Source organism: Salminus brasiliensis, chromosome 10 (assembly GCF_030463535.1).
Source record: "Salminus brasiliensis chromosome 10, fSalBra1.hap2, whole genome shotgun sequence".
Lineage (NCBI taxonomy): Eukaryota > Metazoa > Chordata > Actinopteri > Characiformes > Bryconidae > Salminus > Salminus brasiliensis.
Window position 1 is genome coordinate 38,822,126 of NC_132887.1, and position 19,953 is coordinate 38,842,078.

A 19,953-nucleotide genomic window follows, 5' to 3' on the forward strand; every position below is an offset into this window, starting at 1 on the left:
GAAATTCTAATAATATGAAAATCCATAAATAATAAATAAAAAAAGAACAGAAAATGTTCCAGTGTGAATTTCTAATATTATCAACATTGAGAAATGAGAAAGTTCTAACAACATTAATATTCAGAATAACAACATAAATATCCAGTAGAAGTTCTTTTCTTTTTTATCCAGATTATCCAGTCAATATTGAGTAAGAAATTTCTGATATATAGATTTCTTACTCAATAGTAATAATAACATAAATATCCAGTATGATTTGTTTTTATCCAGATTGCGGTTCTAATAAATTAAAATCGATCATATAGTTATATAGTATATTAAATGCATATCTAATATTCTAATAATATGAAAATATGAAAATAATAATATGAAAAAAACCTAAAAAAATGTTTCAGTGTGAATTTCTAACGTAATCAACATTCAAACAAAAATGAATTTCTATTCAAATTAATAACCAGCATTAAACTCTAATAAAATGAATATGCAGCATGAAATTCTAATATAAACAACATTGAGAAATCCAGCATGAAGTTTGCATGAACACAGAAACTATAATCATAAAAACTGAAAAACATTTTAACAGTTTATACAGAATCTAAAAATATCCATTATATCAGTACATGAATGTTGTTTCTGATAAAGTGGCCAGTCAGTGTAGCTGTAATGTCCTGCAGTCTTCTGTTTGTCTTGTATTTGGTGTCTCTTGTATGAGAGCTAATTGTGCATGTGTGTGTGTGTGTGTGTGTGTGTGTTTTGTCTTTTACAGCTGGGTGTTGATGCTCTGCTGCTTTATTTAGATGTGTTCAGCAGTTTTAAGACAGGCCTGGCCTGAGTCACTTCAGTAAAACTCCATATGACTCCATAAAGCGTGTGTGTGTGTGTGTGTGTGTGTGTGTGTGTGTGTGTGTTTCTTTCCTAACTGCTTGTTTTTATGCGGGAGAGAAGTTCTGCCTGTCTGCAGTTCATGGTGAATTTGTCTTAAAGGTTGAGGAGGAAATTGAATCGTCTGTTTTTTGGAAGGAGGAGTGCATCTCTCTCTCTCGCTCTCTCTCTCTCTCTCTCTCTCTCTCTCTCTCTCATATCCCCCTCCCTCATCCCTCCATTTCTCCACTTACTGTAAAACAAGGCCTCTTTTTGTCCAGAGCCTCATCAGACTCACATGTTTCAGAAGAGAGGGAACAGATAGGTGGAACAGAGGAAGAAAAGGAGTGAAGGAGAATAAAGTGGTCTAAGAAAGCTCCGGCTCAGCTGCTCTGAGCTCATGGACACTGGAGGCCACGTTTTATGAGGTCTGACGTGCGAAGAAAGCTGTGAAGCGAACAAGAAGAAGGCAAGGATTCCAGGCCAGGAGTGCACTGGAATTGGAAATTAGAACTCGGGATATACCAGGGATTTAGCACTGGAATCTAGAACTTCAGTGGACCATGGAGAACGGCAAAGTGGAAGGTGAAGTTGAAGAGCCGAAGCCATTTATCCATTTATCCCACCAGTCTTTTTACTCATCAGTACTGTGAATGTACCCTGCTGAAAATTCAGGCTCAAGACCAGTTATTTTTGCTGGTAGCTGGTTTTTAGTATGATCTAAACTGGTTCTTAATGGTCAGTGTGGTAGAAAAGCTGGTTGTCCAGGAGAAAAGATGCCCTATGCTGGTTAGCAAGCAGATTTGGCTGGTTTTGACAATTTTGGTAAAGCTGGTCGACCAGCTTGTACAAGTACCTGTAGACCAACAAATGAGAACACCACCCTTAGCTGGCAAATTTAGCCAGCTTGACCTGCTGACTGGCGTTTTCTTTGTTTTTCCAGCAGGGATAGACTGTATGCATGTGTAGAGTTCAACGGTTGATGCTTAATAACACCCTATCTGTAGGCCTCTGCTGCCATCCAGAGGCTTGCTTTGCCTTTCTGGCCAGCATACCTGAAGTTCTGACAGTTTTCTTGGTCCTACAGATCGTAGCTTGACCGCCACACTTGGTGATGCTTCAGATAGTGGAAACTGTGAGCTGGAATCGCTCTGATGTCTTTTTAGAGCCTTTCCCTGCTTTCTAGACATCAGATTTTCAGGCAGCTGCTTAGAAGAACCCATGGTTGTTGCTGTTCAATCCTGGCCCTGGAAATCTACCACCCTCCAGTGTTTAGCTCCACCCTGAATCTAACACACCTGATCCAGACAATGAAAGCCTTTACATTAGAGTCAGCTGTGTAGGATCTGAACTCTTCAGGGTGGTAGATTTCCAGGGCCAGAATTGAGCAGCCCTGACTTAAGGGTTGAAGACCTTGAGTAGTTGGCAAAGCAGCAAGGCTCGGGATTTAAACTCACGTTAGTCCACTGAGCCACTTGCACGCTGTGATTGCTGCCAAAAGGGGGCGCTAGTAAGTCCTCACTTTGTAACTTTGTGTCCAATCTTGTGTTAATTTGATGTTTACTGCGATTACAGGAAAACACAGGAGTCCAGTGCTAAGTGTGCTTTTCTGTGTGTTTCTCAGATGCAGACGGACATATGGACGAAACGGATTTGCACATGGTTCAGGTAGACAGATCTACAGCTTCCTTTAGTGCCTCTGTCTCTCTCTAGAGCTCCAGAACTCCTGATGGCTTTCACATGACTGTGTCCTTGATTTGTGAGTGTGTGTGTGTGTGTGTGTGTGTGTATGTGTTGCTATGAAAGAACGGTCATGTAGGCCACCATTCAAGTAAATTGATTCACTTAGCTCCTCAAATCTAAGGTCACTGAGGACAAGACACACACACACACACACACACACATCAACACACAAAAATCATTGCTGTTCAAATCGCAGACAATAAGTCTTAATGGAGAGAGTGTGACTGAATTGTAGCCACATTTAGCTTGACCCTCCGCTACTGTAATCACTTTAAAGTACATGTCTCACACACTATCTGCACACGGTTCGATGTGGAACCTTCCATCTTCATCTTCACTACGTCCTCTTCAGTGTCCTCGCGTCACATCAGTCCTGATGAGGTCGCAACGCAGCTTTATGGAAGCCCGGAAGCAAGACAAATGCATAAAACATGACACCCCCCCCACCCCCCCCCCCCCCCCCCCCACCAGACAAAGAAGAAAACAAAGATGGAGGAAGAAACCTTCAGAGGAACCAACCCATCCTCCTCTGGTCAAAAAAGAACGTGAACATGATCAGAGTGTCCCCAGAAGCGACTCTAGCAGCAGATCTGATCCAGAGAGCCAGAAGGTAGCACAGACATGGGAGCACCCTGAAACACTGGCGTTCATCCAGTCCAGCATCTCACCACAGTTCCCACAATGTCCATAAAGCCCTGGATCTGCAACCTGTATCTAAAGGGAAAATTTAATACTATTAAATTAATGACTATTTCTAAACCTAGCTAGTGCACTATGTAGGGAGCACAGAGGTACTTAAGACATTTCAGACTTGACCTTTGCCCCTGCTTTCCCTGACTATTTAAACTTGAGTCTGTTGACTTCTGACCCCTCACCCTTTCCCCCTTGTTGCAGTTGCAGGCCTTGTGGGCAGAGCTAAAGGTCAGTCTTGGGGGCGTGGTCCAGGAGGTCTCAGCCTTGCAGCAAAGCAACATCCGATTGGAGGAGAAAGTCTCCGCCTACCAAAGAGACACTGGCGAGAAGATCCTCTCTCTGAGAAACACTCTGAACACACTTCAGGTACACACACACACACACATGCTCACATACATGAAAACACACTGGTCACACAGCTGGTCAACTGACAAGGCTATACTGGTCAGGTTTGGTTGACTAGCTTGGCAACACTGCTTAACCAATGTGACTATGCTGGTTGACCAGTATGACAACACCTGTTGACTCTCCAGCTTGATCCCACTGGTCCACCAGTATGACCAGGCCCAGCTGACCATGCTGGTAGACCAGCTAGTCCATCAAACTGATGTGAAAACATGTGTCCTATGCTGGTCAAGAGCTCAGCTGGTCAAACATCTGGATGAGCTTAGAGCATCTGAAGCCGGCAGGATTCGGCTTGTTAGCCATATTAGCCTAGTAACTCGTAGCTTGAGGACTTTAGATGCGGGAGGGGGAACTAAACACGATGACAGATGAGTGTGTGTTCGCAGGAGGACATGAGCAGCGCTCTGACTCAGATCTCTGAGCTCAGCTGTTCACACAAAGAGCTGCAGAGAGACATGGAGCTACTGCAGAACACACAACACAGGTAACACACTACTATACGTACACACACACACACACACACATACATGCTTTCTCACCTCTGGCTGAACCTCTTACCTGTGTGGTCAGCAGAAAATACTCCAGAGGGGAGGAGCTAATTGATGGCCATGCTCCACTGTGCAGCCAAACAGAACTGAGCCTCATTCAGCATTACATCAGCAGTCTGCCAGCCAATCAGAGTGAGTATATCACAATCTAGCCCCTGTCCCAGTCCTGGGCCCAGGCCTAGACCAAGACTCCTTGCGCGAATGAACCAAGATTACCTTGTACCGTCTGTTAAACATGGTGGAGGGCTGGACAGTGGTCTTGCAGGAGCCCCTGCCCTGTACATTTTAGTAGTTTCCGGCTCCAACACACCACCTTCAGCTCAGGAGCCATGTTCTCCATGACCAGGGCTGGGAACCATCTACCTGTAGCCAGCAGGTGTAAACAGGGTGCTTGAGATACAGGTAAGGACCAATCAGAGTATAGGGGTCTGAATGTTTGGGATGGGCCTTGCCACCCGTTTGGGTACTCTTGAGTTTTGAGTGGTTCTTCTGAGTGGACATGTGTGTGTGTGTGTGTGTGTGTGTTTTAGACTCCAGTGCTGAGCAGGACAGCAGTGTTTCGAGGAATCGCTCCAGATCACCAGTGTGGAGAGAAAGGAAGGACAGCAGAGACCTCACAGAACCGAACAACCAGGAGCTGAGTGAGTGTCATGGTTGGCCCACAAGACGTATCTAGAACATCTCCTTGTTACATCTTTCTATGATTTCTATGCATAAATGGACCTGTGTGTGTGTGTGTGTGTGTGTGTGTGTGTGTGTGTGTGTGTGTAGGTCGACGGCAGATGGCTGCTTTAGAGCTGCTGGAGTCAGAGAGAGTGTACGTGTCGTATCTGTCCCTGCTACTGAAGGCCAACATCAGCTTTAACGGCTGTGAAAGCAACAACCTTAAAGACAAACGGTAACACACTCACAGCTGCACACACACACACACACGCGCACAGACAACTCAGTGCCCCCTCACACACAGGGCTTCATAGACACTCCCAGAATAGAGGCTTTAAACTGAATTAAGCGAATGCCTCTCAAAAGTAAATCTGAGTAGAAAACACTGTTGAGCTCGAACCGGTGGTGGAACTACAGGGGCTATTTCACTGGGGCCCATAGCACAGGAGGGGCATACAGTGACAGGACCCCCCCCCGCGCGCTCTATCGACACCCCCCTTAAAATCTTTTTTGGGCCAAGGTGAAACCAAGACTCACTTGTACCAGGAAAGGCTCATAATCCAAAGCATACCACATCATCTGTTAAACATGGCGGAGGCACTGTTAAGGTATTGGCCTGTATGGCTGGTAGTGGTATGTATGTATAGTGTGTATTCTGAAGGTCTCTCTCTCTCTCTCTCTCTCTCTGTCTCTGTCTGTCAGGCCTTTCCCTTCCTCCTTGCGCTTTCTGATTCAGCAACATCTGGAGCTGCTGCACCTCCTGCAGGAGCGTGTACTGAAGAGTCACTGGCAAGGCATCATGGGAGATGTATTTCTGAGGCTCACTAGTAAAGAGGTGCTCTCACAAAAAAATTATGGCCAAATTTTAAAGTTCTGGTTTTTGGGATTTATGACCAGTGATGGCTGGTTGAATAACCAATATTGGAAGATACACTATATGTCCAAATGTTTGTGGACACCCCTTCTAATGAATGCATTCAGCTACTTTAGGTCACACCCATTGCAAAGATGTGCAAATGCTCGCACACAAACACACATAGCTCGTCTAGTCCCTGTAGAGAAATACTGCCAATACAATAGGACTCTCTGGAGCAGGTAAACATGGCACCATGCTGCCTAATGCCTGACATTGCCTAGTGGGGCATTATAAAGCCCCCCCACCAGCACTGAGCTGTGGAGCAGTGGAACTGTGTTTTCTGGAATGAAAGATGTTGCTCCATCCAGTACTTTGAGGATGAGGTGAGGTGATCATTCAATGTTCAATCATGCAATCAGCAATCAAATCCTCACAGCAATGCTCCAAAAATCTAGTAGTAAGCCTTCATCTCTTCCCTGGACAGTAAAGCCAGTTACTCCAACAAAAGCAGGATAAACTCTTTGTTATGTCCTTGATTTTAGTAGAATCACTAAAAAAGCAGGTGTCCCAATACTTTAGTAAAATGATTTAGCAGATTTATGGATCCAATTTAAGAAACTGCCCCTTAAAGCAAGTTCTGGGTGTGAAATTAGTGTGTGCTTCTCTGGACTGATGGCATCTGACCCTGTGCTCCTCTTGGAGCTCTATGAGCTGAAATGAACATGTGCATGTTTTACAGAGTGATTTTCTGGACCACTACGTCTCCTACCTGAAGGAGCTGCCAGAGTGCCTTTCAGTTGTCAGCTTGTTCTCCTCAAACTCCTCAAAGCCAGGTGGCCTACTAGAGGTAAACACTAACACAACACACGCTCATAGACACATACACACCACGAGAACAGTACAGACCACCTACAAAGCCTGTGGCCTTTGCAGCCACTATACCTCAACCCACATTAACATCTATGGGAGATAGTAGCTGGCTTAACTGGCCTGTTAGACAGCGTTCTCCACCACCACCACCATCAAAACACCTGAGGGACCACCTTTTGGAAGAAACCCTCCAGTCTCCTTACTAAGACACTTTGGGCCAGTTTAGGGACCATATTAGGGCCAAATGGTAATCCAAAGACATGTTGATCAGGTGAACGACACAGGTGCCCCCTGATTGGATGTGCTTATTTTAACATAGGGTGACATCGCTGGTGACGAGACACGCCCTCCCCTGCACACTCTTCTGCTCCAGCCGGTCCAGCGTGTCCCAGAATACCTTGGGCTCCTGCAGGTGAGTGTGACCAATCCCTTGGGCTTCTTTACTGTGGTGACCAACCCTTCACAGCTGTTACTGGGCTACTACTGGTTTTAGCATAGGTGCACACATTTATCCCAGTTCATAGAGAACAGTGTGGGATACAGAGTTGGAACACATAAGTAAGCAGGCCTGCAGTTAGCATTATGCTAATTGGCGGGGTATAGCCTCTCAGTACTCTCAGTAGCGTGTGTGTGTGTGTGTGTGTGTGTGTGTGTGTGTTTCAGAGCCTGTTGCGGCAGACGGAATCGGAGCACCCTGACTATTACCTGCTGTTGGTGTGTGTGCAGCACCTACGCTCCTTCACCACCCAGTATAACCCCCTCCTCCAGCACAACCAAGAGCTCCTCACACACTCGCACACGCATGCTGCGCGAGAGCGCTCGCATAACCTGTGCACACACCAGCAGGAGCGGGCCACGCACACTCGCAAAGAACTAAGCAGGTATGCCCAATATTATCGACCAGCTCATACAGTATCAGTTGGGCCCTTGTGTGTTGGAGACGCCCCCTCCTGAGTGTAACTGGTCCGCTGTGTTCTGGTTTAGATCGGCTGTAAAGCAGCTGTATAAAGTGGACTATGAGAGCTCCTCAAACTACAGCAGCACCAGCGCACTGATGTGAGTAGACAGCTGACACCAACCATCAAACACCTTCACAACATCATTCTGCAGCGACCAAATTCACACAGTGTCCCATTTACCCTTCATCCCTGGAGCAGAGGGGGTTAAGGTGTCTCTAGCGGCCCTAGATCGTAGAACATCCCACAAAGTTCCCGAGAAGTTTCCGAGATACTACTGCTAATACTGCTAATACTTTGAGCCGGTACCCTGTTACCATGCCCTTTTGGACATCAGATAAATCACCTCCTTTGCCCATGACGATCGTTTTGCACTACAACTGACTGGTGTGCTCGCTTATTCATACGTGCAGCAAATCCTGTCACGTGGCGTCTGTGACGTCCTGGGCCAGGGTCGGCCAGGGACATCATTCCACATAAGTGTGTACAGTCCGTGCCACAGCGTCTCGCTAGTGTCCTCCGAGCCATGCATGTGTGTGTGTCAGTTTTATCATTTAACACTTTCATCATTGTATCCATCCGTTTCTCCCTCTCAGTGATCCAGTTCATGGTCTGAGGCGCGCCAAGCAGGCATCGGTCCGCCGCTACCCAGAGTGGGAGGCGGAGCCTCACCGTTACCATAGTGATGTCCCATCTCCCATTTCGTTTGTGTCCGATTCGGAGTCCCATCACAAATCTCCCCCTCCTCCTCTACACAGCATACCAGAGACGGAGGGGACGGGGTCTTCTGCCCTGGCCGACGCCATAGGGGCGTTTCTTCCCTACGGAGGCGGAGACTCTCGCTGCTCCAGCCCCTCCCACTCCTCCGACTCCAGCATCGATATTGCTTTCGTGCGCTGCAGCCCCTCCCCTGGCACAGGCCACCAGTCACACGGTGGCGGGCGGAGCTCAGGAGGCGGGGTCTACAGGTCCAACCGGGGGTGCGTTTCGCCCGATTCGGTCGGCATGATGAGGCCACGCCCTCTGCAGGCAGTGCAGAGGAAGAGCAAGTCACTGAACGGCCTGCAGCTGGACAGCATTGACAGCCACAGCCACGGTCACAGCCAGGTGAGGACACACGCCCACCCAAAGCTGGAGCGGCAGTCGAGCGGCAAATCGAGACTGAGGCACAGCAGCCCGCAGCGCCGGCACGAAAGCCACGCCCACACAGATGCCGAGGAGCTGACGATACAGATACACAGCAAGGTATGAATGCAAGTTCACGAAACCCACCTTACACTATATACACGTTTTCCTCGTTTGACCCTTCGGCCCAACCATAGTTGTACAGGCTTTTAGAGCAATATCTTTAGCAGACTGTGTTGGCCTGCTGGGCTGGACCGCTGGACATGATTGTCATGCCAATACATGCCAAGCCTCTTTAAACTGGCAACATTTGACCACAAGGACCAGAGGTATATTGGGAGACGTAAAGGTGAGGGCCTTAAACCCCAGGAACACTGCACCAGTTGTTAAGCATGGTGGTGGTAGTATCATGCTCACTGTACACTGTGCACATCAGGACTACATCAGAATTCTTCAGCAGAACCTCAAACTATTGGCTAGACAGTTGAAACTCGGACACAGTTGGATGTTCCAGCAGGACAGTCACCCAAACACCCAAACACACACCAGCGGTGGTTGAGGAGTGGATAAAACAGGCTAATATTAAGCTTTTGCACTGGCCTTCCTTAACGGCCCTTACCTCAGCCCTGTCAGAAATATGTGGACTGTGGTTAAAAGTCAGATCTGTGCCACAGAACTACCACATTTCATTGAACGAGGACAGTGGTCAAATATTCAGCCAGAATTCTGACAGAAGCTTGTCGATGGCTACCAAAAGCATCTGATCAAGGTGCAGCCTGTTAAAGCCATTCTTTTGTTGGGATAGACCAAAGCTAGCTTGGTCTACTGCGGTTACTGTGGGTACTAGATAACGCACTGACCCTGGCGCAATGGATAAGCCTTGTACGTTGGTCTCAGCTAAAGAGCCTCAGCTAAATGCCTTAAATATAAATATTTATGACTTCGTCAACCATTCAAGCGCATCTTCCTTCTGGTAAAGTTGGAAACTCTGAGGAATTCCGAGGAACATCTGAATGTGTAATTACTTACATGTGCTTTTTCTCTGGTCTCAGGATTCTGGGACCCCAATATGGGAGGATCTGAAGTGGAGGGGTACGTCTGAAGACGGAGACCACACCCCTCTAAGTGAGCGCAGCAGGAAGGAGGGCAAAGGCTTCCGCAGCTCCTTCAAAAAGCTCTTCAAGAAGAAGTGAGAGGAACTGAATTTCTCCAGTTCACACAGACACACACATACTCTTGCCCTGTATGTTTGGGGTCTTCACAATCTTAGATGTTACCAGTTGTCTTTATCCATATGGACCACCTGTTTGATTCCCCTCCTGTTACTTCACAAGCAGGGCTGTAAATAAACAGAACTACTACAGTGAAAGTGTGAGTACTGTGTAAAACCTTACCTAATTACCTAAAGCAGAGGTATGAAGCCAAAATATACTTGGGTGAAGGTATATTCATTCATTCATCAGCCATAACATTAAAACCACTGGTTCCAATGGCACCTGTAAGGGCACCTGGATACATTAGGCAGCAAGTAAACTGTCAGATCTTGAACGTGATGGATGTGTTGAAGCAGTGTAAGAAACTGAGATGTTCTAGACGACTGGGTCAGAACATCTCCAAAACCTCAGGCAGGTCTTGTGGGGTGTTCCCGGTATGCAGAGGTCAGTACCTACCAAAAGTTCTCCAAGAAAAAAAAAGACAACCAGTGGACCGGCGGCAAGGTCACGGGTGCTCCAAGTACGCCCAGACTGATTGATGCTTGGCCGTCTGGTCTGAACCACTTTTTTAAGAGAGATGTGAGTATGAAGAAATGGCTAAAGAACATTTACAGCCACTTCTTTAGACCTTTAAAAAGTTCTTCTCACACAGATCTCTTTAACAAACCAGAGTCCATGTCTTCTCCTGCCTAGTCTAATCTTCTGCTGGAGTTTTTTTTTCCTCATATCGTCCACCCCTAACCTGACCTGACCCGACCCGACTAAACACACTTTCATGGAGCTAATATACTACCACCACTAACATTATGTTTGCTGTGTGTGTGTGTGTGTGTGTGTCAGGTCCAGTGGGGACAGTAAAGAAAAGGCTGTGGAGAAGGCCGAAGGTCAAAGCAGCAGTGAACTGGAGTCGTCCAGCAGGTCAAACAGAATAACCCACCCTGGAGACATTGACCGAGGCACTGCTGTCTGAACACACACACACACGCCTGCACATACAGACTCAACTTTATCACCTGAAAAGTGACTTTTGCCCTCTACTGGATGATCAGGTTAACTACAGCTCAGCAAAATAGGGGTGCAAATTCTCCCAATTCTGACTCACATTAGTGCATTATTCTTTATATTTTAATATTGATAAACTCAAATATCAACACAATTTGATTATTATTCTGTTCAAATTTGAAATATAAACAATTATTTATTTGGTTAAATAGAGAATTGAGAATTTCCCCACTGTGGGACTAATAAAGGATTATCTTATCTTATCTTAAATAGCCTTTATTACTCTATATTGTCCAATCACTGGCTATTATTCAAATCTATATACATACACTATATGTTCAAATGTTTGCAGACACCCATTCTTTTAGGTTGCACCCATTGCTGACGCAGATGTGCAAATGCACACGCACATACAGCTGGACTAGCCCCTGTAAAGAAGTACTGCCAGTGCTATAGGACTCACTGGAGCATATGCAGACACATGAGGCTTAACAAGGGGCTAGAGGGGTATAGATCCCCTTTTGAAATGATGCTTGCTGCTCCATCCAATGCTTTTGGGGTGGTGATCATCATTCAACATCCTGACCTTACAAACGCTGCTCAGTGCTGCCGAAATCTAGTAGAAAGCCTTCTTTCCTGGACAGTAGAGAGCAGGATGAGCTCTTTTAATAGCCTTGCTTTCAGAAGAAAGCAGTGAAGTGAATAAGCAGGTGTCCCAATACTTTTGTCAATATAGTGCGTGTGTATATTTTCAGTATATAGTTTGTATATATATATAGTGCACCCAAACTTTTGCATAAGGCTGTAGTACTTGTATTTACGCTGTCAAGTCATGGCTATATTCTTGGCTGTACTCTAATAGAATACCGTATAGATAGATAGATAGAAATGCTATAGAACTGACTATTATGACAGCACAACATCAGGATATACATATAGGGTGTATCACACTTGGGGCCCGGTTTGATGAAAATACATCGTATTGCAAAATGCCGTTACGTAGGTAGTATCATGTGACCAAGTCATAAATGTAACACTGCCTTAATTACTGAGACAATAAACAAGCCCTTATTTAATAAAAGTCTCTAAATGTGTTTGCATGTGTTTATATAATCAAAAAACAAAAGCCAAAAAAAAGGACAACCACAACGACCCTCTTTTCATTATTGTTCTTTTCTCCTTTTAATGTGTTACCTCAGTCTCATAGATCAGTTTCACATTTGAAACAAAATATAGACGATTGTACAGTCTGTAAAACCAAATATTATTTTACACTATTTACAGGTCATGTGCATCGCAGTGTGAATCGAATATGTTAATGCAGCCGACAAAACGTTTAGTTACCACGGGCCAGACCGTGGGAGTCTAAAGCTACAGCGACTTCATCGGATCAACCTACGGCAGGCGAAAGCTGCATTCTGAAAGGTGGCGGCGCAGCGTTAGCTGAAGATTCTCCACGAGGGGGCGCTCTTACTAACACTGACGTAACTATACCATGAACGTGTCATGACCGTGCATTCTCAGGACTCGTCCAGGATTACGTCCAGTAGTGTAACTACTAGTGGATTACTGCTAAATGCCATAACATTAAAACCACTGACAGGCGATGCGACTAACACTGATGATCTGGTTCCAGTGGACCATGTATTACATATTAGGCAGCAGGTGTGGAATGCAGGAGGTGATGGAAGGAGGTGTGGAAGCAGGGATCTGAGCCGGATCGTGGTGATGTTCTAGAGGACTGGGTCAGAGTGCCCACCTAAAGTGCTCCTAGGGAGGACAGACAGGGGGTCGTTGATGCTCATGGAGGCCCCACATCTCTTACACGACTGACTTTGAAGACTTTGAGGATCAGCTGCTATTAACAGGGTGATTCCATACATGCCTCCATATCTTGAGAGTTGTTGAAGTCTAAAGGGAACTAACTGTACAGCTGATTACATCACTGGGTCTTTACAGCTAAATACCACAGCCTGAAAGCAGCCTGCATGTTTTGACAGGTAAGCAGTGTGGAATGCCTTTTGGGGAAAACACAGCAGGCCCCAATCTGTCCACTCAACAGGCCTGGCGGGGAGTCTCGGGGAAAGTAAGAGAGAATGAAACCTTGCAGAATGCAGCTTTACATCACATCATCATCATCATCATCATCATCATCTGCTAGACGACACAGTCGGAAATGAACGTTAACTGCATTAAAATATTTTAGCCCTGGGTTAATCACCGAACCTGACGAAATTCGATTCTTTAGGAAGCGTCTTCGGAGAGACCGTGCTAAATCTGGCCCTTCATCAAGACACACATTACTTAGTCATTCCTGAAGAAGTGAACATTCAGTAATCACGACAATAAACACTCGGGAGGGGAGGGGGAGGGGGTGGGGGGGTGGTGGGTTTAAGGGGAACGCACTCACTAAGACATCTCCGCAAAGAGGAAACACACTGGAAAGAGTTCTCTGGGTTCTCTCTGGGTGCTCTCGTATTTACACATACTGCATCAGCAAGACATTGCATTGTTCCTTGTTACGTCAGAAATCGTCAGCAGACGTGGCCGAAACATGCGTCACCGGTCAGAGGTTTGGGCACACCCGCCGGAATGTGGTGGCACGCCTGGATTTGCTGGTGCAACCATGTAGCCATTAGCCAGCTGCTGTACTCATGATACTCCACTCTTTCGGGTGGAGTATCGAGTTGGAGACATTTCACGAGAACGTCTACAAGAAAATCAAATTTGCATAATTTTGCCTATTCCACTATTTATATAATTTAATTACAGTCGTGAAACATGATGGAAACGCTACGGAAAACCAAAAAAAGCAGGCGTGACCAAACCATCTGAGCGCTCCCGCTTCTCGCCACCGCGTCTTTCGCATCTACGATTCCTCAGATACCTCTACTGGTCTATACTTTTCTACCTCTTAATGACATCACAGCTTGAGAGTGCGAATGCACATGTCTGTAGTGTAAAGCGACGCATGTGTGTGTGTGTGTGTGTGTGGGTGTGTGTGGGTGTTCCTGCATTTTATGCACATCTCAAAACACATATGCACTTGCCGACAGTGACATGTCACATCATAATCCGTATAAAACTGTGCAATTTTTTTTTTTTGTCAAATACAGTGATTAGTAATGTTGTTACGTAGTCGAGAACTAAAACAAAAAAGTGAAAAAGTGAAAAGTGAGGCATGGCTTTCAGTTAAAAGCAATAAAATACAAAAACAAACCGTCATAAACTTCCCATCCATCTTCCCATAAATAAAACTGGTCTTCTTACTAAAATGGAATCAAGTCACATTTGATTTCTGGTGTTTCATTTCAAAAGGCAGGTACATGATCTAAACAGCAACGTGAAAGTCTCCAACTAAACGGCACCGGGTTCGAGTTCAGCCTCCACCTACAAAACCTACGGAAATCCTCCCTTTTTAAGTTCAATATAAGGCTTAATCTACGGTAGCTGAGGCCTGGGCTGACTCCAGCGTTTAAAGCAATCTCGATCCTCAATGACAGGACTGATCTACACTAACCCAACCCGGCTACGGCGCGTCAGTGTGGGCGAGGAATCGGCTTGCATTGGTCAGTTTTTTTTTTTTTTAAGAAGCGGAATGGATAAACATATTAAATAATATATTAAATTAAGACGTTTTGGTCCAAACTGGAAATTCAGCTGACTTTAGACTTGACAGTGGAGTCTGATTTCATTTGGACCAACATAAGTACTATTATCCCAGGATCTGATCTGATTTTCACTTGGCAGCTGCTTATACAGACAGATATATGTATATATATATATATACACACACACACACACACACACACACACTTGTAGGGAAACACTGGTTGAGGAGCGTCTAACTGAATTTAAAATACTTTTTTGATGTTTAACGTCTTAAAGGAATAATTCTACAGAAATGCCAACATGGCTAACAAACCGCAAAAACACAATATCTAGGGTTTAAGATGTAAATACCATCGGTCAGAGTGGGTCTGATGTGGAGCGCTCCGTTCTGGAGACTAGTCTGACTCTCTCTCTCACAGAAAGTTACGATAATTTTGCCATGAGTATGTTACTTGATGTCTGAGCGCTATTCTACTTTAGTGTTGAGACGATTTTACGTTTAGATGTGCTTTATAGTATAAATATAGTCATGGTGGAGGGATACATGCAGGGCGTTGTTAAGAAAGTAGTCCCTAATTTTCCCAATTAGCCAATTACATGTACTCCAGGCACTGGGAGGACGAGGAGCCAGCGAGGAACCAGCCACCACCTCATTTTTCAGACTGCCAGCGATGCTTACGTCACTGGAGGAAAAGTGGTGGGTACCCAGCCCAGTTAGCAGACCTGGCCAGCATCATACTGGAGTGATATAGAGAGTGATTGAGAAAGAGAGAGAGAGAGAGACACATCTACCCTCCCAGCCAACATGATCCTGGATTTGAACCAAGCCTTGGGCAGCGCCTTGGTCCACTGGACCACACTGAGCTCCAAGAACTGGTGAGATCTGCCAAATCTCAGAAGAGTCGTAGTGTAGTGTAGGTGGTAGGGTGGGTGTTAGCTGGTGGGGGGTTGGAGAGTAATACAAACAACATAAGATTTGGTACGTTTTTAAAGAAATGAACACGTCACACTCAATCCCACTCTGACTGACTCTGTTCACACCTCCACAACTACGTTCTGTGGGAATAGGTGTAGTGCTACGCTTATGATATTTAAGAAGTAGTTTATAGCCATTAAATAAGTCATAAATAAATCAGGGAAAATGATTAAATAAAAATAAATACGATTAAAAACACAGGAGCTCTACCGCTCCACTTGCGGCTTTCGCGGCTCATTAGCATCGCTAACATCTGAGGGCGAAATATTCCTTTAAGTCTGGAAGGGCTCGTATGACGATAGGCTCAGTAGGGGCGGACTCGGGACTCAATCGCGGTCCTGCTTCTTACCAGGCGCCCGGAGAACCAAAGTATGTACATAAGTATGCTGCTAGCGTACTGTAACTTCTATGCAAGTGCATGTTCTTATATTGTAAATGCAATAACGCACACCTACACAGAAGTTACACTCTGCCGGATGAGCGAACGCAGAGTCATTTATGGACCCCTGACGTAAAGGCCCACCGGCTCCAAAAAAAAAAAAAGGACGAGGAGAGGCTGCAAGCAGGAACGGTGACACGTTTAAAAACCCTACGAACTAAAAGAGGATGCCGTCTGCGGATCTCCGTAGCATGCCACGATAAATAGATGTATGAATTTCGTTTGTCTGTTTCTTACAACAACCACAGGTCGTTGTCGCGGTTGTGTACAGTACATTGTTCTAGTGTTTGCTGTAGTGCTTGTCAAGTCGAGCAGCGGCCAGGTGTGTTGGTTTCTCTCTCCTGGTGCTGACTGGGTACTGGTAGTGTGCGTCTGTGGCTGAGCTGTGGTGTACAGTAGTTTAGTAGAATGGCTGGTCGCACATGTAGGGGACGTGTGTTCTTATAGGAATGTCTACGTGCACACACATAGCTTATACACATGGCTGGAGGGGGGGGGGGGGGCATGGGGTGGGAGTAGTGTGTTATGTTGATTGGCTGTGGAAAGCCGGTTAGTGTTTATATATGTGTGTGTGTGTGTGTGTGTGTGTGTGTATGTGTGTGTGTGAGAGAGAAAGAGAAACAGAGAGCGATATCAGTAGCTGTTCTCATGGCCTGCAAGTATGTACAGATTACTCTGGGCTGTGGGGTTGTCTGTCGGTCGACTTTCCAACACCACCGTCCTGTAAAGCACAAAAACACACAAGTGCCCATTAGGTTCAGTGTGTGTGGAAAAGCAATTCATCAGTATTGTGTAACAATCGTGCACAGCAACTGTGCTGCAGTTGGGAAGAGCAGGGCACAACCGAACATGGAGCACACTGGAGCAGTTCAGGTCAGTAGGTTCGAGTGTAACAATGCTTTCGGTCATCTTGTCTTTCGACCGGCCGTTTGAAATGGGCAGATATTTCTCCAGATTCACCCTGAATTGTTTGAGTGTTTTTCTTACCTGTCAGCCCCCAGCAGTCTGAAGATGCGCGAGTTATCGGAGATCTCTTGTGTGATCTGGAGCAGTAAAGAGAGAGTTGGTCACTTATTAAGTTGCTCATTGCTATCTTACACTCTGCCAACAGTCTATTTTCACGCCTTCCGTCTGCTTGTGAATATATCTACGCTGTTGGGTGCGGTGGTCTCGAAATCAGGTGTGTTCAGGTAAACTGAACATTGCTGTGTATCTTAGCAATGGAAAAAAAACACAGGAGCTCCACTGACTGAAGATAACTTAGGCAGACGTTCGTCAACAGTCAGACGTTCGTTGCTATCTTGGCAGTGAATTGTCAACACAGGCGCGTGCAGCCTGACACTCATTCCCCCCCCACCCCCCCAAACTTTACACCACTGAAATAGCAACCCGCCAAAGTCAGTCAGACTGCACCTGGCTCTTAAAGAGAACGGTGAGAGACAGGCTAATTGGTTTATACTGCATGTTATACTGCACATGACTTTTGCGCGTTTCGTTATGATATCAAAGACACCCTGACACGGGGTGCTGCACGGTTGGCGGCTCGCCTAAAAAGATGGCTAAAATAGGACCCTCTAAGGTCTAAATAATCACCTGAAATCACATCATATTAGTAGTGCTGTCAACGTAAAGGCATTAACGCACACAATTCATCTGTAAATGTTAACATGTAAATCTTTTTGTAACACAAATGAATCATTCTATCAAGTTTGGCCGTTTTAGCGCTTTTATTTTAGCGATGTAAACACAGCGGCGCTACTGTTGAGCTCTGATGGGAGATTATACTTTATTTAGGCTGAAATATTATTTTTTAATAATAAGCTTAAATCCAGCCCAACGACTCTATATCAATGTAGAATGACAGTTTATTACAGCTCATTTAGAGCATTTCTATTCGTCCATTCATCCAGATTTCTTTACACAGTGTACAATGCAGCTAAAGGGTGCAAAGGGACAAAAGTCATTGGACAGCAGCGATTTTGCCCTTAAACTAGATGTAGCCCCACTCTCAACACAAAGACCCACCTCGTTGGTTTTAAAGCTGCGTCCTTGCATCCCATGTCTCCAGAATGCCAGCACACTGTCCTGCAAACAAACTGAACATAAACAAGACACAGGTGTTATGATAAACATTTTAAAGTTTAACGAGGCACATGACATTTCTACAGTGTCGCCTGGTTGCTGGGAGGGTTGTGCATGAACCCACACACAGCTTCACTTACCTATTGCTTCAATCTGGAAGTTGAAGGTGAGTTCAGCAGATAGCTTCTTGTTGGATTTTAACCTGCCTTGTAAATTCACCATCTTTATACAACCTGCAAATGCATATATATATTTATACACCCAGACCAGGGCCACAGTGCTGCAGGTTACAATCAAGTATCTAATCCATACTCACGATCCAAGCAGACCAGTATGGTGTCTCTTTCCAGCTGAGTAACGTGGATTACGCACGTCTGGGGCGTGTCTGAAACACAAATAACAGATACTGCAGTGTTCATTCCGCTACAGCAGGGGTCACCAGTACGAGCTGGGCTGGTGTGGGGTGGTGTGGGTGCAGGCTTTCATTCCAAACCAAGTGGAGCACACCTCAGCTGTCTAAGCACTGGCCCTGTCTTTGGGAGATAACGAGCTCAGCCTATGGCGATGTCGTAGCCATTCGTGGTCAGGAGTCCAAACGATGCCCCTCCACAATTACCATCACAGTCTCAGAGATCCCTATCATCTTAGCTAGTTCTGCTCAATTACTGGGCTCACTGCTTATCTGCACAGAATTCCCCCTCATCCCTCCCGCCCACTCGTACCTGGCTCAGTAAAGATGGGTGCTGGAGTGTTCGGGTCAACCGTGCCAAATGTCACCACCTGGTCAGGCTGGCTGCCCTTACTGACAGCCACGCAGATCAGAGGGTACTGGTGCTCCGGGACCACCAGCATCTCAAACACCTCCAGTGGACAAGGCAGTGTGAAGTCTATACTCTAAACAAACACACACACATACACACACACGCTAAGTCCATCACACAAACAGGGCAGTGTAATTGTCCAAATAAAGGAAAACAAGATGCATCCCATAAGCACACACACACATACAATATATTGACAAAAGTATTGGGACACCTCCTCCTTTATGGTTTCTTTTAAAATCAAGGGTATTAAAGAAGAGTTTACCCTGCTTTTTTTGGACTAACTATCTCTACTGTCCAGAGAAGAAGGCTTTCTACTAGATTTTGGAGGATTTGATTGCATTCAAGACTGTTAGTGAGGTCAGCATAACCCAAACTCATCCCACAATGTATTGGATGGAGCACCATTCATAATCCTAGAGACCACAGTTCTTCCACTGCTCCACAGCTCAATGTTGGGGGGCTTTATACCCCTCTAGCCCATGCCTGGCATTACGCAGCAGCATGGTGCCTATAGGTTACTTCTCTACAGGGACTAGAAATTGTGCACGCATTTGCACATCTGTGTCAGCAATGGGTGTAACTTAAAGTAGATGAATGCGTTCATTAGAAGGGGTGTCCACAAACATTTGGCCATATGGTGTTCGCACAAGATTAAGGCTAATAAGTTATAATAGAGTTATCATTTCACATTTGAGATAAGCACACAGGTCCCACCTTGATCAGCATGAAGCGCTGCATGGCCTCCACCCATTCGAACAGAACTACGCTGGACTGGAACGCACCACACAGGTACTTGTGGCCTGTGTATGGATTTCGAACTACACACAAATGCACAAACACACACACACACACACACACACACACACACACACACACACACACACAGCAAACACAGCATAGGTTAACTTTTTGAACAGAAAGTAATGTGTCAAGCAGAAATTCTCTGGGCTTCTGCATCTTCGAAAACCAGTGTGTCACTCACCTACACAACACTTCTGGCATCCCTTTGTGTCTGGAATCTTGTTGGACACTGTGAACTTTCTACAGGACAACAGAAGAAAATAGCTGCATGAATAGAAGCCAT

At 45.6% G+C, this 19,953-nt stretch overlaps 2 protein-coding genes across 4 annotated transcripts in view; one reads left to right on the plus strand and one right to left on the minus strand.

The window, feature by feature from the left end:
- Positions 1-1,424: 1,424 nt before the first annotated feature.
- On the plus strand, positions 1,425-10,949 carry arhgef33 (Rho guanine nucleotide exchange factor (GEF) 33). Its single transcript, XM_072690579.1, has 15 exons — positions 1,425-1,446; positions 2,486-2,529; positions 3,499-3,663; positions 4,089-4,186; positions 4,273-4,382; positions 4,781-4,891; positions 5,022-5,148; positions 5,616-5,748; positions 6,509-6,616; positions 6,959-7,051; positions 7,303-7,520; positions 7,624-7,695; positions 8,192-8,840; positions 9,773-9,909; positions 10,775-10,949. Exons 1-15 carry the CDS (start codon positions 1,425-1,427, stop codon positions 10,902-10,904), a joined length of 2,217 nt encoding a protein of 738 aa, XP_072546680.1. The 3' UTR covers positions 10,905-10,949.
- A 1,141-nt stretch (positions 10,950-12,090) lies between these two features.
- Positions 12,091-19,953, minus strand: part of map4k3b (mitogen-activated protein kinase kinase kinase kinase 3b) — a 29,263-nt gene continuing 21,400 nt past the window's right edge. For all 3 annotated transcript variants that reach the window (XM_072690058.1, XM_072690059.1, XM_072690057.1), the window contains 8 exons: positions 19,852-19,910; positions 19,584-19,687; positions 18,768-18,939; positions 18,362-18,430; positions 18,186-18,278; positions 17,989-18,059; positions 16,951-17,006; positions 12,091-16,684 (listed from right to left, as the gene is read on the minus strand). In XM_072690058.1, coding sequence (XP_072546159.1) covers positions 16,597-16,684; positions 16,951-17,006; positions 17,989-18,059; positions 18,186-18,278; positions 18,362-18,430; positions 18,768-18,939; positions 19,584-19,687; positions 19,852-19,910 — 712 coding nt within the window. In that variant the 3' untranslated portion in view covers positions 12,091-16,596. The remainder of the gene's footprint in view (positions 16,685-16,950; positions 17,007-17,988; positions 18,060-18,185; positions 18,279-18,361; positions 18,431-18,767; positions 18,940-19,583; positions 19,688-19,851; positions 19,911-19,953) is intronic.

Coding starts and splice junctions, on each gene's coding strand:
- arhgef33 (XM_072690579.1), top strand. CDS start 1,425: ATGGAGAACGGCAAAGTGGAAG. Junction 3,664..4,088: donor ACACTCTGAACACACTTCAG/GTACACACACAC, acceptor GTGTGTTCGCAG/GAGGACATGAGCAGCGCTCT. Junction 9,910..10,774: donor AAAAAGCTCTTCAAGAAGAA/GTGAGAGGAACT, acceptor TGTGTGTGTCAG/GTCCAGTGGGGACAGTAAAG.